Source organism: Cottoperca gobio, chromosome 4 (genome assembly GCF_900634415.1).
Source record: "Cottoperca gobio chromosome 4, fCotGob3.1, whole genome shotgun sequence".
Lineage (NCBI taxonomy): Eukaryota > Metazoa > Chordata > Actinopteri > Perciformes > Bovichtidae > Cottoperca > Cottoperca gobio.
In genome coordinates this window covers 16354650-16370970 of record NC_041358.1, presented here as the reverse complement: position 1 = coordinate 16370970, position 16321 = coordinate 16354650, and the positions used below count along the sequence as shown (strand labels likewise).

The window sequence follows — 16321 nt, the reverse complement described above, 5'->3', positions numbered from 1 at the left end:
TTTATTTAAGCGGCTTGCTTTTCCAAGCTTGAGGCAGTTTTCTTACAAAAACAGAAAATGCAGTGCCTCTAGGTGCAAGATGCATCACCACCTTTGGGGAAGGCACATTTTTGGAGGAGTGCGCAGTGTTACTGTGGCTGAGAGATTCTGAAACAACTAAGGCAGAAGCAGCATGTATGAAATCTCTCCGTCCCTGAAAACCAAATGTTCAAAGATGCGGGGAAAACACAGATCGCTATAGATGGTGCAATATTAACTGGTTTCCAAGGGTGCATGTTCACATTTGATCAGCCCAGTCATCCGAATCATTAGAACGCAGAGCTTCTTCTCATGGCCTTTTAAGAAGAGACGGAGAAAACTTGCTTTGACAGCACTCGGATGCAAATGTCACCCAGCTTGTCTTTGATAGATTATTCAGAGAGAAGGGGAGGGAGAGAGGTGACATTATTTGTAGATTTGTGATAATGCGCCAGCAAGCACTGCCGCTGCCTGTGAAGTGGGATCATGTGAATGGAGGAGGAGCAAGAGACTGTGAAGGAGGGATGGAGGGGAAGCATTGTGCTCAAAGACGCGGCAGCAATGGGGAAATTGCCTCCTGCCCACGGGATCGATGCAGTTCATTTGGCGCAGTGAGAAATGACAGCGGAATATTCAGCCCTTCCCCTTCAGCACATATGTTTTACCCCATGTCCTCCACAGCTTACAGAAACACAATCTCTTTCACCCTTGTGGATGGATAGAGAGTGACAGATATAGACTCAGTGAGCAGGAAAGACAGGAATTTGCTTAAATGTGGGGAAAGGAGATCCGGGAGGCAGAGAGAATTCAGTAACGCTGAGGCAAGACAAAAGAAATGAAACGGCGGCCGTGAGCAAGTTAGTTACTTAAAGTTAGTTTTTAAAAAGAGAGAGGATGGGGATTGTGACGGTAAAGATGGTCATGCTTGTGTTAAAATGTTGACCCCTGCCTGTCTGACATCACACTAAGAGATGAATCAACTGTGCTTCGTCTCTGCCTGAACTTACCAGATTCTTGCGTGTATCTGGAACTGCACTGACGTCCACCGGCTCCCTCTCAATGGCGTTGACGAAGCGAGCTTCAGCTACAGCGATGGCACAGATGACATGGACCCACCTGGTTACAGAGAGAGAGACCATGAAAATGTCAGGGTTCTGAAGATCCAACAGACGTAGCACGACCAGACACACAAGGCTGATAACGTCACTGAATGCCGTGGTTCTGCATTTATTGTGACGGCTTTACAAAGTCCGTTCCAAAAGCAATCTGCAGAACTAGATTGAATGTTTGAAAATGTGTGGATATACAGTATATAAATTTAGTATTTTCAAACCTAAGAACTCTGACTGTATCAGAGAAATCCTTTGGGAATGTAAAGTCAATAACATAAAAAAAATAATGTTGTTTTGTCATTACGAGCATTTTTGCACACATAAAACAGCCCCAATAAAACCAAAGCGTATGCTACGAACCGGTTGTCTGTGGTAGTCTTCAAAGCTCCTCCCCGCAAGTTACAGAGACAACACTCCTGAAAAACAAGAACAAAAGAGGATTACATTTAGACAGTGAAGGAAACAGTGACACAGACCTTCACTGCTCTCAAAACTTTGAGCAATTCCGTATTTTTGTAGGCAAAAAATAAATAAATTTGGTTTTGGGATTTCTACTGGGGAACATAAACAAGTCTTTACGACACCCGATTTTTACCAGACGTGAAGAATTGAACAGTCAACTCTGAGAAAACATCTTAGGCTATTCCTTCATACTCGTCCAATTCTAATATGTTTAGTTCAAACAGTTTTTCTAGACTTGTGGTACTCCATGTTTTTGGTTTAGCATCAGGTAGAGTTGCTACTCACCACAGTCCAGGTTCCCGCTGCACACCTGGAGCACATCCAGGAATCCCTGACAGAGTCTGTCTTTACACCGTAACAACCTATAAAGAGAGGATAGATTAAGGCAGGGGTCGGGAACCTATGGCTCTTTCGATGACGAGATATGGCTCGCAGACAATTTTGAGCTGACATTTTTTCACATGATTAACAAGTAATAAATAATTATACTGTGTCATTATAAAGTAAAACATTTAGCAGCGGATTCTGTTTTAGTTCTCCACTCTGTCTCTGACTAACTGTGTATGCACGTGTGTGTGTGTGTGTGTGTGTGTGTGTGTAGGGGGCGGAGCCCTGCACCTTTGTGAAACAGCTGAGGAGAAACTGCGCAAAGCAAGCAGTAGACCAGGGGTGTCAAACTCAATCACAGAGAGGGCCAACATTAAGGCATCGTTTCGGGGGTGAAACTTAGAAATGTGTGTGCATGTGCTGTTTCCACGTCAACTGCAAACTGATTGCTGAGCAGTTCATGCACAGTCGGGAACACAGTGGTGGAGATGGTTTGTCAGTGTTTGGAAACACGTATCCCTGCTGCATCCGAGTCTCCCACAGGCAGCTCGGATCCAGCCCTGAAGCTGGAGGTTTAACAGCGAGATGCTTCGTTATGTCGCACATAAAGGCCAGCTCACATCGTCACTTTTCATCCCAGAGATATGTGGTGTGGTCTCGATTCAGCCATCGCACCGCCATGTTCAGAATGTATCTCCTCAAGAAAAGACTTAAATTGGCTCTTATAAAGTTTGCTGTCTGTGTTACAGTGCTTATTACATGTTCCATCTCCAGGGCTTTACAACACAGCGCTTCCTGGTGTGTGATGCAGTGATACACAGTCAGCTGCATCTTCTCCCGCATCCTCTCCACTTATCTGCTCTTTTCATCACATCGCAGGCGCTCCATCTGTCGTCAGTCCCGTCAGTTTGTCCCGGGGCAGTTTCATTTCTCACACATTTAGATACTTCCTCAAATATGTATTTTCCCGTGATTGTGCCATGCATTGATTTAATTACCAAAACCGGCGGGCCAGTTATGATAGACATGTGATATTTTCTTGCGGGCTGGATATAATTGTGGCCTTGAGTTTGCCACCGGCGCAGTAGACACAGAAACGTGCACATAAATTAGATAAATAACATAAGCGTGTATTTAATAAAAGAGCACCGGTTCAATGTGAAAAGTGAGTTGTAAATATAAAAATGGTAGGGGAAACACTAATAGCGCTTTTAGTACTCGGAGAAGTGATCTACTTAAAACTCAATTTTATTAAATATATGGCTCTCAAGGAAATACATTTAAAAATATTTGGCTTTTATGGCTCTCACAGCCAAAAAAGGTTCCCGACCCCTGGATTAAGGGCTTCACATATCTTTAATGTAACATTTTGCACTTAATGTTTCCAAAGCACCGTCTAGATGAAGTGCATGTATTTTCAGTAAGATGGGCTCCATGGCAAATTCATGGAGTCCAGAATGCTTTTGCACAATTTTATAGTTGCGATGCACTTGACACCAGAGATGCTTGTTAACCATTTTGTTAGCACTTTCTATATAACTTGTACAATCTTTGTCGTCACTATCTCCAATTTGAGCTTCTGATTCAAAAAGGCTTGTACGGATGTATGTCACACCTAGACAGGTCCAAAAGATTTTCAGTTCAATGTGAGCTTCAAAACAATGAAGAGAAAAAGAAATGGAGTGCAGAGCTGGTGTTCTTGACAGGAGTTCTTTTTGCTTCATGTCTTCTTATCAATAGCAGCACTGCATCCCCAGCTGAGCTCAGCTTATCCCTGGATCACTAATGAACTGGTCTTTTTGAAGGTGCACTCCAGCTTTAGGGATAATAAGAACCCAGGAGGGTTAGTGCGTGTGCGTGTGCGTGTGCGCTACTCACTGAGCACATGTCCATGTTGTAATACATCTGATTGCATGTGCTGCCTAAGAAAAAACATCCACATGTGCGCACATTTCAAAGGACCAGATATATTGGACTTATATTATACAAGCCCATTGTATAAAAATGTTTCGTTTTTTTACATTTGTCACTAAATTAACATTTTTTTTTTTTTTTCTTTACACCCTAACAAAATATTTTTGGGTTTTGCCAAGATAACCGATATTGATAAGATTTTGCAAGAATAAGTGGAGCCGAGCGCAGAGATCCCAGAGCTCATTCACTCAAACAATGCCTGTTCTTTCACACTTTTGCTTTGACACAAGCCATATTCCCTTAAAAGTTTACTTTCATTGTGAAAATTGTCTAGTGCAGAAAGCAGGGTAAATAAGAACTGGGGTAGTTTATGGTGTGTTGCCTTAGAGAGACCTTTGCGTTGCATGAGCAGTCTCCTAGCTAGTTTAACCCGAGTCAAGGAGAGTTAAACTAGGAAGCCTCACTGAGCAACAGGGGAATTGAGCAGACGGATTGATGCATAGTTGTAGTGGAGTCTCATCTTCTTTGCTTCCTATTTTTCCTCAACACTTATCAAAAGGGGTCGGGGGATAAAAATAAAAGTATATATGTGAACAGAGAAGAGTAGTGAAATGCTCAGTGGAGTCTGTCTGTAAAGCTCGTCAGTCCGTGTACGGGCTTGTAGCTGGCTGAGACCAAGAGTGTTGAAAATCAAACGATGCAGTGTGCCCACAGCTGAGTGTCCCAGTTGGAGAATAAAACATAACTTTTCAAACAGACAATTTGCTAATTGCTAACAAAACATATTTCCTAATGTACTCAGTTTTTTCACAGCCTTATCTCATATACATAAGGACAATACTACTCGCCTCCTTTAAAACCTGAGTAAACCTGAGGCTGCTCTCTTTTCCATCAACCATAAAACATCTTCTGTTTTATAATGGTTCTGCTAAAAACTAGTGGGAATGCGGGATGGTGCGCAAGATAGCAACATGGTTTCAAGAATCCTGAACGGGACCGGATAAAGAACCAGAGCTAACTTGGTGGAAAGGGTGTAACAGTGACTGTACGAACACTTCCTGGAGCTGCGTCAATGTAAAAGCTGTAATCAAATTATCTTTGCTAGAAATCTTTCTGCTGCTGCAAGTGCTGACTTTTCATTTACAGCGTATCTGTTGTGCTCAGATTTATTTTTTACTGCTCATCTGAGAAAAACAACAACATTTAGGATTAGCATTTATGCAGGGAAAAGCCTTTTTAACTGGTACAAACTGGTACAGCGGTCCCCAGGTGTTACTACTCCATTTCAAACTGGGCTAAACACACTACGTTTGGTCCCAATGTTACAGCGAGCATTGTTTTCTTGCTGTATTGAATTCTTTTTTTTTTTTTTACTTACTGGCATGAACCTGCAAGTGGCAAGATGAACAGCAGAGCAGAGGACTGGTTCCATCCTCTCCAATGTGATAGTTGGTTGGTGGAGGCTCAGTGTTGCCAGCACCAACGCTGAAGCACATCTCTGGGACGAGTGGACGAGTCAGACGGGGTAGGGAGGAGCGCTGGGTGTCATTCGCAACAAAAGTGTCTTTGTGTGGCTGGAAAAGCCAGAGGAAAGAAGATAGTACAGTTAGTGGAGTGTATCCATGTTGATTATTTGTCAGTCCTTCACAATGGTTGTGATTAATAGAGAGAAGTTAGAATCATTCCTTTCTTTGCTTTTATGGCCAGCAATTTTTGGTCATTTGTAGTTCTGATAGTATACAAGATAACGTTCTGTTCTGGCATGCTGCATGGAAACCCAAATATGGATATTGATGAATGATAAGAGAAAGAAATTAGTATAAGGATGTAAAGAAAAAGAAAACGATTACAAAGTAGCCGCTGCTGAGATGTACAGCACCAAAGAGAGAAAGAGACAGAGACACAGAGAGACAGAGACAGAGAGAGATAAAAGAGAGAGAGAGAGATAAAAGAGAGAGACAGAGAGAGAGAGAAACAGAGAGAGACAAAGGAGAGAGATAAAGGAGAGAGATAAAGGAGAGAGACAGAGACAGAGAGAGAGAGAGACAGACACAGAGAGAGACAGAGAGAGAGACAGACACAGACACAGAGACAGAGAGACAAAGGAGAGAGATAAAGGAGAGAGACAGACACAGAGACAGAGAGAGAGAGACAGACACAGAGAGAGACAGAGAGAGAGACAGAGACAGAGACAGAGAGAGATAGAGACAGAGACAGAGAGACAGACAGACAGAGACAGACAGACACAGAGACAGAGACAGAGAGACAGACAGACAGAGACAGAGACAGAGAGACAGAGACAGAGAGACAGACAGACAGACAGACAGAGACAGAGACAGAGAGACAGAGACAGAGAGACAGACAGACAGACAGACAGAGACAGAGACAGAGAGAGAGATTTCGTATTTGGATGGATTTTGTCTGACTGTAAGTGTTTCTATCGTTCATCAAATCACTCTTAAAGTGATCCCAATGATATCGTAAGGTCCTGTTGATGTCGTTATAGTTGTGTCAGGAAGTACAATTTTAAAAATGATATATTTATAGTAATCCCTTTACAGTCCCCCCGATACTACGGTTACACCCAAACTGCTGTTACTAAAAACTACTGACTGACCAACATCACTAACACTGCCGCTGACCTGCTGAACTGCTACAACTACCAAATGTGGATCTGCTACTGCCATCACTAACATCTCTACTTCACAGACACATGTGTCTTTCTGCTGCAGTGTCTGGCTGTACCTTTGGGTAGGGACAGAAGAGTGAGCAGATAGCGCAGTGGGGTTGCAGAGCTGCCACTGCAGCATTGAAGGCCTTCTCTGCCAGGAAGTTGGGCGAGTGATTCTGCCACAGGTGCTCCTGTTTCTTTATGTCGCTGTCCAGCGGCGTGGGGGACGACAACTCTGTGGGTTAAAAAAATAAAAAGTGCATTAAAAGATGTGCTGCTCCATAACAAGACATCCACACTTTGAAGTACCGGTAATTGACTCACACAAAAGTAATGTTGGAAGATTCATTATTGGCAAAACATTTTTTTTTCCTGAAATGCATGAGAAGCATTTTTGGAAAAGCACACAATGTTTTTAAGGGGAGAGTCCTTGCCAAGAGACAGAAATAGCACTTTCTGTTCCAGACAACTCCTGATATAATTGGCTGATGAACACAAATAGCACAGGCTTCAACAACTCGCTGTTGTGGGTCTGGAATCAATTTTGCAGTGAAGGCCCCTGAAGCTACTGACCGTTACAGACGGTTTGTTAAACCCGACAGAAGGCAGGAAGAACTCTTCACAAGCTTGCCATTTAACTCTCTTTTTTCCTCCCTCTACCAGCCCCCTCTTTCTCCCCGTTTCCCATCCACCCTTCTGAAGGACATGCCCCGAGTCGGGTCCCCTGCTGCCGACTTAAAGTGACTTTGAAAGCAGGTAATTGGAAGTCATGATCCCCGGATCAATAAGTGTCAGTCAGAAAAAGAAAAGAAAAAAACAGGGGAGAGAAAAGAGGCCTTGATTCCATTATCCCCAGAGGGAGCGTTAGTCCCGTTTGTTTTTCTTTCTGCAGATCAATAGTCAAAACTAAAATGGTGTCTTCATCATTTCAAGTACTGTGATGGAGAGGACAATGAGTGAGATGAATAATGGAGGGCAAAAAGGATGGCGAAAGATGAGTTGTGTTCATGGTCAGGGTTTAACTGACATGCTCATGGTAAATTTGTGTGAATAATCTCCATTTAATAATAATAATCACTAAATGTAACTGTTTTCATGAGTCATTATTCGGTTATAATTCACTTGTTCGACCACATTTTGTAATGTGGTCGACATTATTCATGTCAAGGACAAATTGAACAGCAGCTGACTGTATTTCTCAACCGATCCAGATGTATCAAACTCTAGTGCATCTCATTAAAAGGGTGACTTCACAATATATCCATAAACAAAGTAGAGATTTTTAAATAAAAATTTACAGTAAAATACATTAAATAAAAAAAAGGTGCAATGACAGACACGCACCTTTGTCCCTGGTCGGGTCTTGTTTGAGGATGGACAAAGGGGAGCGCATGGGTGGCTTGCTGAGGGGGTGACGCCGACTCTTTTTTACTTCTGTTGGCATCTTCACCTTGGAGTAGGATGCCTGGCAAAACACAAGAGGTTTCATATAGTCTTCATTTTACACTTTTTGATTAGTGGTTTTGACATTGCAATATGCGACAGAAAATAAAATGTAATATGCAAGTATACAAGTTTTTCTACATTTACAAACATGTTATGCGATATCACATTAATTATCAATGGAACACACCGACACTCAGATTTTGTGGATTCAGTCGCGTATTTCTGTCGCGCTAAATTAACCTGCTTTATCTGCAACAGTGGCAGAAACCCAATTAAAATGTAGAGATTCAACTCTATTTTCAGATCAGCCAGCTACATATTTGTGCAGTAAAAAACCAACAACTGTAGCTCGAGAATCCTTCAGGTGTGCCTTAATGTGCTGCCCTGTTGGACACAATAACATTTTACAACTCAAAGGGCAAATCTAATACTTAAAGCTGAACCATCTAACTTGGGTGGCACTCACATCCAACTTGTTGTCTGCTGGGATGTCACTCTGTCTTGGAGAAAGAGGGTTCGCAACCTCTGGATGACTGACAATGGCGTTCTTTGAATTCTTGATGCCGGATGACGCAAACTGCACAAATGCTTCCTCAAACCCAGTGATGGGGTCAAGGACATTTGACATCTTCTTCGGCTTTTTCTGCTTCTTTTTCTCAGTGTCCTCCGTCGGGTTCTGTGGTTTGGCCTCGGGTTCTTGTTCTGGCAAAGAGAAATGGGGGGAGAAAAAAAAAAAAAAACTTCAGAAGAGAAGTGATGGCTGTCCTGGCAAACAGAAAACCTGCTGCATCTAGTTAACAAGAGCCTCCATGTACACCCGGTGAAGACGCACATGAGACTAAAAGAGAAACTGGTTACGTTGCAGCTTATTCTTAAATATCATTATTTGTTACAAACAGGTGCATGCTTATCAACAAGGTCAGAACACAGGATACAGCACTCTCTCCTCCTCGCTCTACGCGAGCAAGGTCGCTCTCCGCTACCCCGCCCTTACATGCTTGCAGTTCGTTTTTACCTGGCAACAGTCATGTAGTTGATATGCAAATTGGATACTTTTACACAGACACGCAAGGAGGTGTCTAATTCTCAGAGACACAGAGAGAAGCCAAATACTTGTCCAGGCTGTTATCCTTACAGCCACTCTTAGGTTATACTTTATTATGCAATACTTCATTATGTTTTGACATCTACTAAGCACATGAACATTTTAAAACACAACAATTCCCATAACAGTGGTAATGGCTTTTAAAAAACCTTTGAGGAGGGTAACAGGTGATAGAGGACATGAGGGATTATTACTGCGGTGAGGACTGAGCCGAGACATGACGAGTTTTGATTTTGCAGGGTTGCATCTTGAATTGTATTTGATTTCTTTCTTTATTTTTAGATGGAGTCGAGTTATCTATATTTCATGCTGCAGAAAGTTAAATAGAATCTGCAGAAACACAACTAAAAATCAAAATAAAGCAACCATGTCAGTTTTGATTATCTCCACATTAATCTAGTGCCATGCCCTGGAATACAAACCACTTATCTTCCGGTGTGGTGCGTTTACACTAACAAACAAACTGCAATCTCGTACTGCCAATATCGTCCTCACCCTCTACAGCCGGAGTCTCTGCTGCCGGAGTCTCTGCTGCTTTAGCAGCCGCTTCGGCAGCCTCCTGCTCCTCACGCTCCATGGCCTCCAGGGTCATCATGGCCTCTTTGGCTAAACGCTCCTCTCTCTCCTGCCTCCGCTGGGCCTCGCGCTCCTCCACCTGACGCTGGTACTCGGCAGCGTTCAGCTCAATGCCTTCCTCTGCCAGCACTTTCACCTCCTCCAGCTTTAGACGACGGACCTGCTTCATCTTCTGCATGGCCCTGGGGTGAGGTAAAAAAAAACAAAAAAAAACAGACAAATTATTAAATTCATTCATTTCAGAGCAGAAGAAGCCAAAATGAATATAGAAACTAAACACCTTTCAAATGAATAATGTGCAGATTTGTATATGCATGTGCAACACATGTATCAAAACCTCAGAATTGAGACTATTTATGCAGTTTGAGATCTCACCTTCGCAGGACATTTGCTCTGTGGTTTACACGATGCTCCCTCCAGCGCTCTAGTTCGGGGCTGCTGAGCCCCGAGGCCCTCAGGTGGTCCAACACTGTGGTGTCTTTGCCCTGCTTCCACAGCTCGTAGCGATCCGGCTGCAGGCAGCGCACAAACACGTCCATGGAGATCTTCACCATGTCTTTACGACAGGTGCACTAGAGAAAGACGAGCAGAGAAGAGGAGAATTTACGTAAAGACTTAGTAATGTTTTATAATGAATACTTCATTAGATTCATATGTATGACAAGTGTTTTATGAACTTTGCCAGGAATGTGTCTTTATTCCCCTGCTGAACAGATCTTTACTATTTGAAGAACAACATTAATATTACGCTTCAATTCTGCATTTGAAATATCATGTATGGAAATTGCATTAATTAGGATACACCTGACAACTTGATTTCATCTCATTTAGATTTGCAATATGGGGCGAGAAACAATAGCAAGGCTACATTTAGGCATCCAGTGTATAAGACTGACAACCGTATTTACTATTAATAGTGATGTTTGAATGATGTTGTGCATATTACTGCAGTGTGAAGCACACAGTCTGTGTGAACAAGAGTCAGGATTGTTATCCAAGCATAGCACAATGCCCGTAACCCTAAAGACGGTTAGTACAAACAAAAAGTAGCGACTGTTGCTACAAGTTACCATAGAAACAACAACATGCACTTAGTTTGTAGTCCTGCATCTGGTCACTTTACACAAAAAGCTAATGAGGGCAATTTATGTGGAATAATATTAACTGGGCTGAAACGGTTTGGACGATACACCACCTTAATCTCCATGTCTGTTAGGCAATATGTGAAAGGGCGAAAGGCCAATAATTGGTGTCTCATGTACTGTATATTGCATCAAGCTAAAATATGGAAGTGATTAAAATATGGCAGGTAATAAGACTGAACTATCTGCACATTTACCATCTACACAGTACCACATCTACCAGAGGTAAATGAGAGTGATGGCTGCATCTTATAACCGCTCACACCTCTATGGTGCCTCCACCAACCTTCATAATGATATTACGGGTCAATGAAGCAGTCGGCTGACTAGAGAAGGTAGGAGCTGTAACATGAAACCACAGTGCGGAATATAATGGCAGGTACAGCAGAGAGCAGTGGATGGAAAATTGCATATGTCCGTGTTAAATCTTATCATTTAATACTTGGTTCAATGGACTTCTGTCTTTCTCCTCATATCTCTGTAACTGGATTTGCATTCCCACCCTATTCTCCCAGTGCCTCCTTTCAGATAGGCAAAGTCTTCGTTGGTCCCACACTTCAAACCCGTGAATTGTATCTTAGGTAGACTGAAGGTCATCATAACAAAACAGAATGTCTATGTATCCATGTCTACCCAACATCTGCCACTGTGTGAATCCTCCACCCCCTCTCTACTCACTGACTTTTTGGGTCAACTGTGTCCCCCCTCTCCTTTTCCTGACTGTCTGTAAAATACATGAACGCACTTTTATCGGGGTTCTCCCTCACGCAAACTGCTTGCACTCTGCAAAGAAGGAGCATCAATTGTACAAAGAATAAATACTCCAAAGACAAGTTTATTTCTCAAGAATCTTCATTTCAGTATATTAGACTTCACTGGTCATTTGTATAGAGACTTAATTCAAACTTTCCACCACAGAAGTTTGGGAATTATGGGAGCAAAAAGAGGGAGATGAAACAAATAAAGATTCGGGAGGAGAGACAGAGGAAAATATTTTCTGTTTTTGCCCTTGCTGTATTACATGCTGGCCCTATTATTTCATGAGCTGTACCGAGAGCCTTATGTTCAATTACTGGAAACACAGCGGCTCACCCTCCCCAGCAAAATAATATCGAGCCCACATCTCATCTAGATACCACTTGACAGAAACATTAAAATATGTTGTCGGGCGGAGAGTGTTGGAGCAGAAGAATGGAGGGCAGAGGGGGGCAAGTGAGCATGGGTACAGCTGATTGTTACAGTCATGAAACCTTTAGTGAAAAACAGCAACATGCCAGGAAACTACAAAACGCAAAAGAACACAAGACATATAACGCTCTTACACCGATTGTACCAGGCACAATGTGCTAGTTTCATTTGTAAAAAGACATAAAAGGCTCATTTTATTTTTACGGAACTATTAAAAGAGGTTATGGAGATTGTTGCCATCCTCAAGGGCCAGGACGAGTTACACTTTATTATCATATAAAAACTTAATTAGAGGAGGGAAACAGATTTGGAGATGCACAAGATCTGGGAAAACAAAAACTCGCCCTGAGGCAGGCAGTCAATGAGCCCTGAAGTATACTTGGGCTCCTAATGAAGCTAAATTGTTGGAGCCACAGAAAACCTAAAGCCTGGGGACTCTCTATGGATCAGTGGACACAGTTGATGTGCCAAGTACTAATAACAACACAGGGTTTTAGTCTAACCTGTCTGACCCGACCAACAGTAACTGGGAAAATTTGATTATCCAAAAATCTTTCATGCTTGCTTTAATCACACTATCACTGATGAGGAAAAAAATAACCAGACATTTGATCCTAAGAATCTAACAAATTTATAAAAACAAAAGAAAAGAAAAAAAGAGGAGTCTACGTCTTTCTCGACAACCATTTATCCGATTGACTTTACACTTGGCGGGTGCATTGCTGAGGAGTGCAGTATAAAGTGTGAAGTTGCTTGGATGAGCGGTTCTCTAGAAAGCTGCAAGCAGCAATACTAGAGGCCAAGCAATCTGCCAAACGCGCACTGCACTAACTAAGAATAATTGGAGCGATAACTAAAAAACAGTCAAGGTGCAAAATGTAGGACATACTTCTCAGGTGGTCTGTACATCACCCAGCTGCGTATCCTGGTTTTACACCTTGTGTGAAATGATACAAAAGCGTTGCTCTGTTGCTTTTGTCTGTTCCACAAATATTTCTAAAGTCTTCTGCATGCTGTGGAAAAAATGCTGACCAAGTTCAAACAATAACTTAAATGTCTCATATTTCCTCAACCTCCCACTTATTTCTTTCTCTTCTTCTCTCCATAAATACACCCTCCTTCAACAACAGCTGCTTAATATGCGGAATAGAAAGGGGGAGATTTAAATAAACAGTAAGCCATGAAGAAATGTGAATAAGACGTGGTGTATGGCTTTCACAATTGTAGCCTGTGACTGTGTGCATAACAAAGAGCATTGTATTTCAGCATCTGTCGGGTTTATGTTTATGGAGGCACCAAGTTCTCTGCTGTAAATGTCAGCAATATTTCTACTATGATGAAACAGTGCCCACTTGTGGCCAGAAGTGTCTGTCCTTTATTACAATGCGTCTGTCCTTTATTACGATATGGCTGCCCTCTAATGGCAGTGAATGGTGGCAGGGTCGACTGAGTATTGCATAGCTCGCCTTGAAACAGAAGTGGCAAATACAAATCTACCAATTATGAAAAACCTAGTTTTCTGAAAAAATATTGAACATTGAGCATTTTTCTGTGGACACAACTTGCCCTTGGCTCTCTGCAGTGTTTGCATAGGACAGTCATATTCTTCTATCGGTTTAACAATGCAGTAAGCCTACCACACAACACAAAAAAAAAATGCATATTGTTCAATGGTTATCAGGGACATAGGTTGCAGATTATAAAAAAAAAAAAAAAAAAAAAAAAAAGGTCCAACAATTCAGTACGTCCAATTACAGCATGTAATGTGGGTTCGCTAAAACAAGACATGTCTGCAAACAAATATAAAAAATAAAAAGACGAAGTGAGTGCTCTGCAATTCACTCTCAAGATGAAAAAGTGATGTGATTTAGTCTTGGAAGTGGGAGGATGATTTCTGCTCCTCTCCCAGACAGAAAAATCACAGCAGAAGCCTGAGGGAGCAGCAGCAAAGTGTGACTGAGCACCAAACGAACGGATGGAGGATTTCATTTAAAATACTACAGATCAGGAACACAGAAACTAGTAACATTCAACAACATAATGGCGCGGCAGACATAACTATTTTCAGAATAAATCGGTCAGGTTCTCTTTGCCATCTTCAGTGTGCTCATTGCGGAGATGTTTTCTAACAAACTTACCAGAAAACTGCAAATACAGTATGTAACAAATTCTGGCTATTAGTGCGGTGGCTCGACAGCACTGGAAGACCCTATGAGACGAGATCAAAATGGGTTAACCTCCCGGGCTTTTGTCTAAATTAAACAAGAGAGTCATGTCCCTGGCATCTATTGTGAATGTGATCTGTGGACGGATGTGATGCTTGCTGTATATGACCCAAGTCAACAGCCATGTCTATTTGAAGTAATCCGAGTAAGATGTTGAACCCCTGAATTGCTTAAAAAAAAGAAAATTAAATGGCTTCTACCTAATGCAAATTCAGGAAGGTTGAAGAGAAGGTTAATTAAGACTGCAATCTCTGAAATAATAGAAGTACAAGTAGATGCACACACAGCACGCAAGGAGCGCTGACAGTAGACCTCCTTTGACCGCAGGTGTGTGTTCGCTCAGTTAGTCAGACAGATGGGTCAGCAGTTGGGGAGATTGTTTTTAAAAAGAAGACTGAAACATGAAACACGCCCAAGCTCACTCTCTCCTTCTCTCTGTCGTGTGCTTGCAGACCCCAGACGGTGGCAAATTCCATCCTGAGCCCCATCGTTCACTGTCCTGTTTGGTGCCAACAGTGAGGGCGGGAGAGGGAGGGGAGACAGCCAAACGAGTTAACAGATAACTGCTTGAGCTTAAGACAGTTAGAAGGACCAAGAGAGAATGAGAGACTGCATCGTTGCCAAGCAAGTGGCTGGCAAAGGCAAGCTGTCCGATTCTACTGTATATCTAAAACAATATACTGACATTAAATTGGCAGAAATAACTGCCCAATTTCTCTGTGAAGATGCAGTGCAATGTTTACGGACTCTACATACGGGTTTCATTACTTAAAGCTAACCTATGTAACTTTTGCTATTCGGCTGTCAGACAAGTTACAATTACAGCATAATGGGAAATGCTAAAACACGTAGTAACAGGTCCAAACGCTTGCATAAGCCTGCAGAACACCAGAGTATGTTGAACTGACCAACGCTGTGTTTTATTGCTTATAAATTGTACTTCTCCTTTGTAGGAAGAAGTAGATGTTATTTCTTCTTTCAAAACTTACATGGTTAAATTCAGTCCCAACAGCCGTCATACTGTATATACTCGATCAACACCTTGAACCCCATTCAGGCTCCCTGAGTCATGAATCATTGTGAGGAAGATTGAAGACTCAACGTCCTTTCACTGGGTGCGTCTGTCAAAAATGGCATATGACACGACATGTGATGTGAGATTTTTATTCTCCTTGCCTTAATCTTGTTTTGTGTGCATCCTTATTAATAAGTTGGCCCTTAAGTTAATATAAATGTCTTAAACCATTTGGATTTTTTTGGGCAGAAACCAAAACTCAGCCTTTAGTTGTTCTCAAAGTTGTATTAAAGAAATTGACCTACAAGACAGGTGGTCCAATGTTGGTGTGCAGGACGTCCAGGCATGTGGAATGAAATCCCAATAACAGGGTAACTGTCAATATTTTGAAATTTTCTACAAATCAATATACAATCTGTATGTGTCTGTAATAACTGTTGTAACTGCTATAAGAACTAAAACTGTCACGTTAAGTGACAGAGTTGGCAAATGTTAACCGTCAGCTAACAAGCACAAACAGGTGGGGCAACAGTAAGAAAGAAAAACAGACCATTTAGTGCGACTTGTTTTTCGTTATTAGTTTTAATGAGAGGAAATCATATAAAAGCCAGGGAGAGTAAAAAAGAAATCTCACAGGTCATATGCCATCTTGACAGCCACACCCGGTGAAGTTAAGCCCAATTTCTTCCTCAGAATGATTCATGAGTGAGGGTTCCTGAATGAATTCAAGGTCTTGCTTGAGGACATACAGTCCGACTGCTGTTAGGACTGAATTTAAGCAGCACTGGTTACGAGGCAATCTCTGTAACCACTATGCTAGCACACTGCCCCAGGAGAATGAAAACGTCTGTGAGAAAGACGAAGAGAAAAAGATGGACTGGCAGAAAGAGCCCGTCTCATTCGCCGAGCTGTTCTCTTTCATATTCCTCCGAGTGTGGGTGGTGCTGCGCTTTCGATTTGTCGACTCGGATTAGCAGTGCAGAGTGGACCACTCTTCTTTATCACACTGAGACAAGTGTAGTGGGGATGCTCCCTTGAGCACTCGGCTGGGTGAAGGGAAGACTACTGGAGCCTGGACTACTGGTTCTTAAATTACAAGTGGCCACATGGGTAAAGTAGG

The 16321-nt window shown here is 42.1% G+C and overlaps 1 protein-coding gene across 1 annotated transcript in view; it reads right to left on the bottom strand.

Moving 5' to 3' along the window:
- The window catches only part of kdm4b (lysine (K)-specific demethylase 4B), a 47940-nt gene that overhangs the window by 10091 nt on the left and 21528 nt on the right, over window positions 1-16321 (bottom strand). The window contains exons 9-17 of the mRNA XM_029429453.1: window positions 10007-10203; window positions 9551-9813; window positions 8417-8652; window positions 7849-7969; window positions 6579-6739; window positions 5212-5407; window positions 1878-1954; window positions 1491-1546; window positions 1026-1134 (exon numbers count right to left, since the gene is read on the bottom strand). Of these exons, the coding sequence (XP_029285313.1) occupies window positions 1026-1134; window positions 1491-1546; window positions 1878-1954; window positions 5212-5407; window positions 6579-6739; window positions 7849-7969; window positions 8417-8652; window positions 9551-9813; window positions 10007-10203 (1416 nt within the window). The remainder of the gene's footprint in view (window positions 1-1025; window positions 1135-1490; window positions 1547-1877; window positions 1955-5211; window positions 5408-6578; window positions 6740-7848; window positions 7970-8416; window positions 8653-9550; window positions 9814-10006; window positions 10204-16321) is intronic.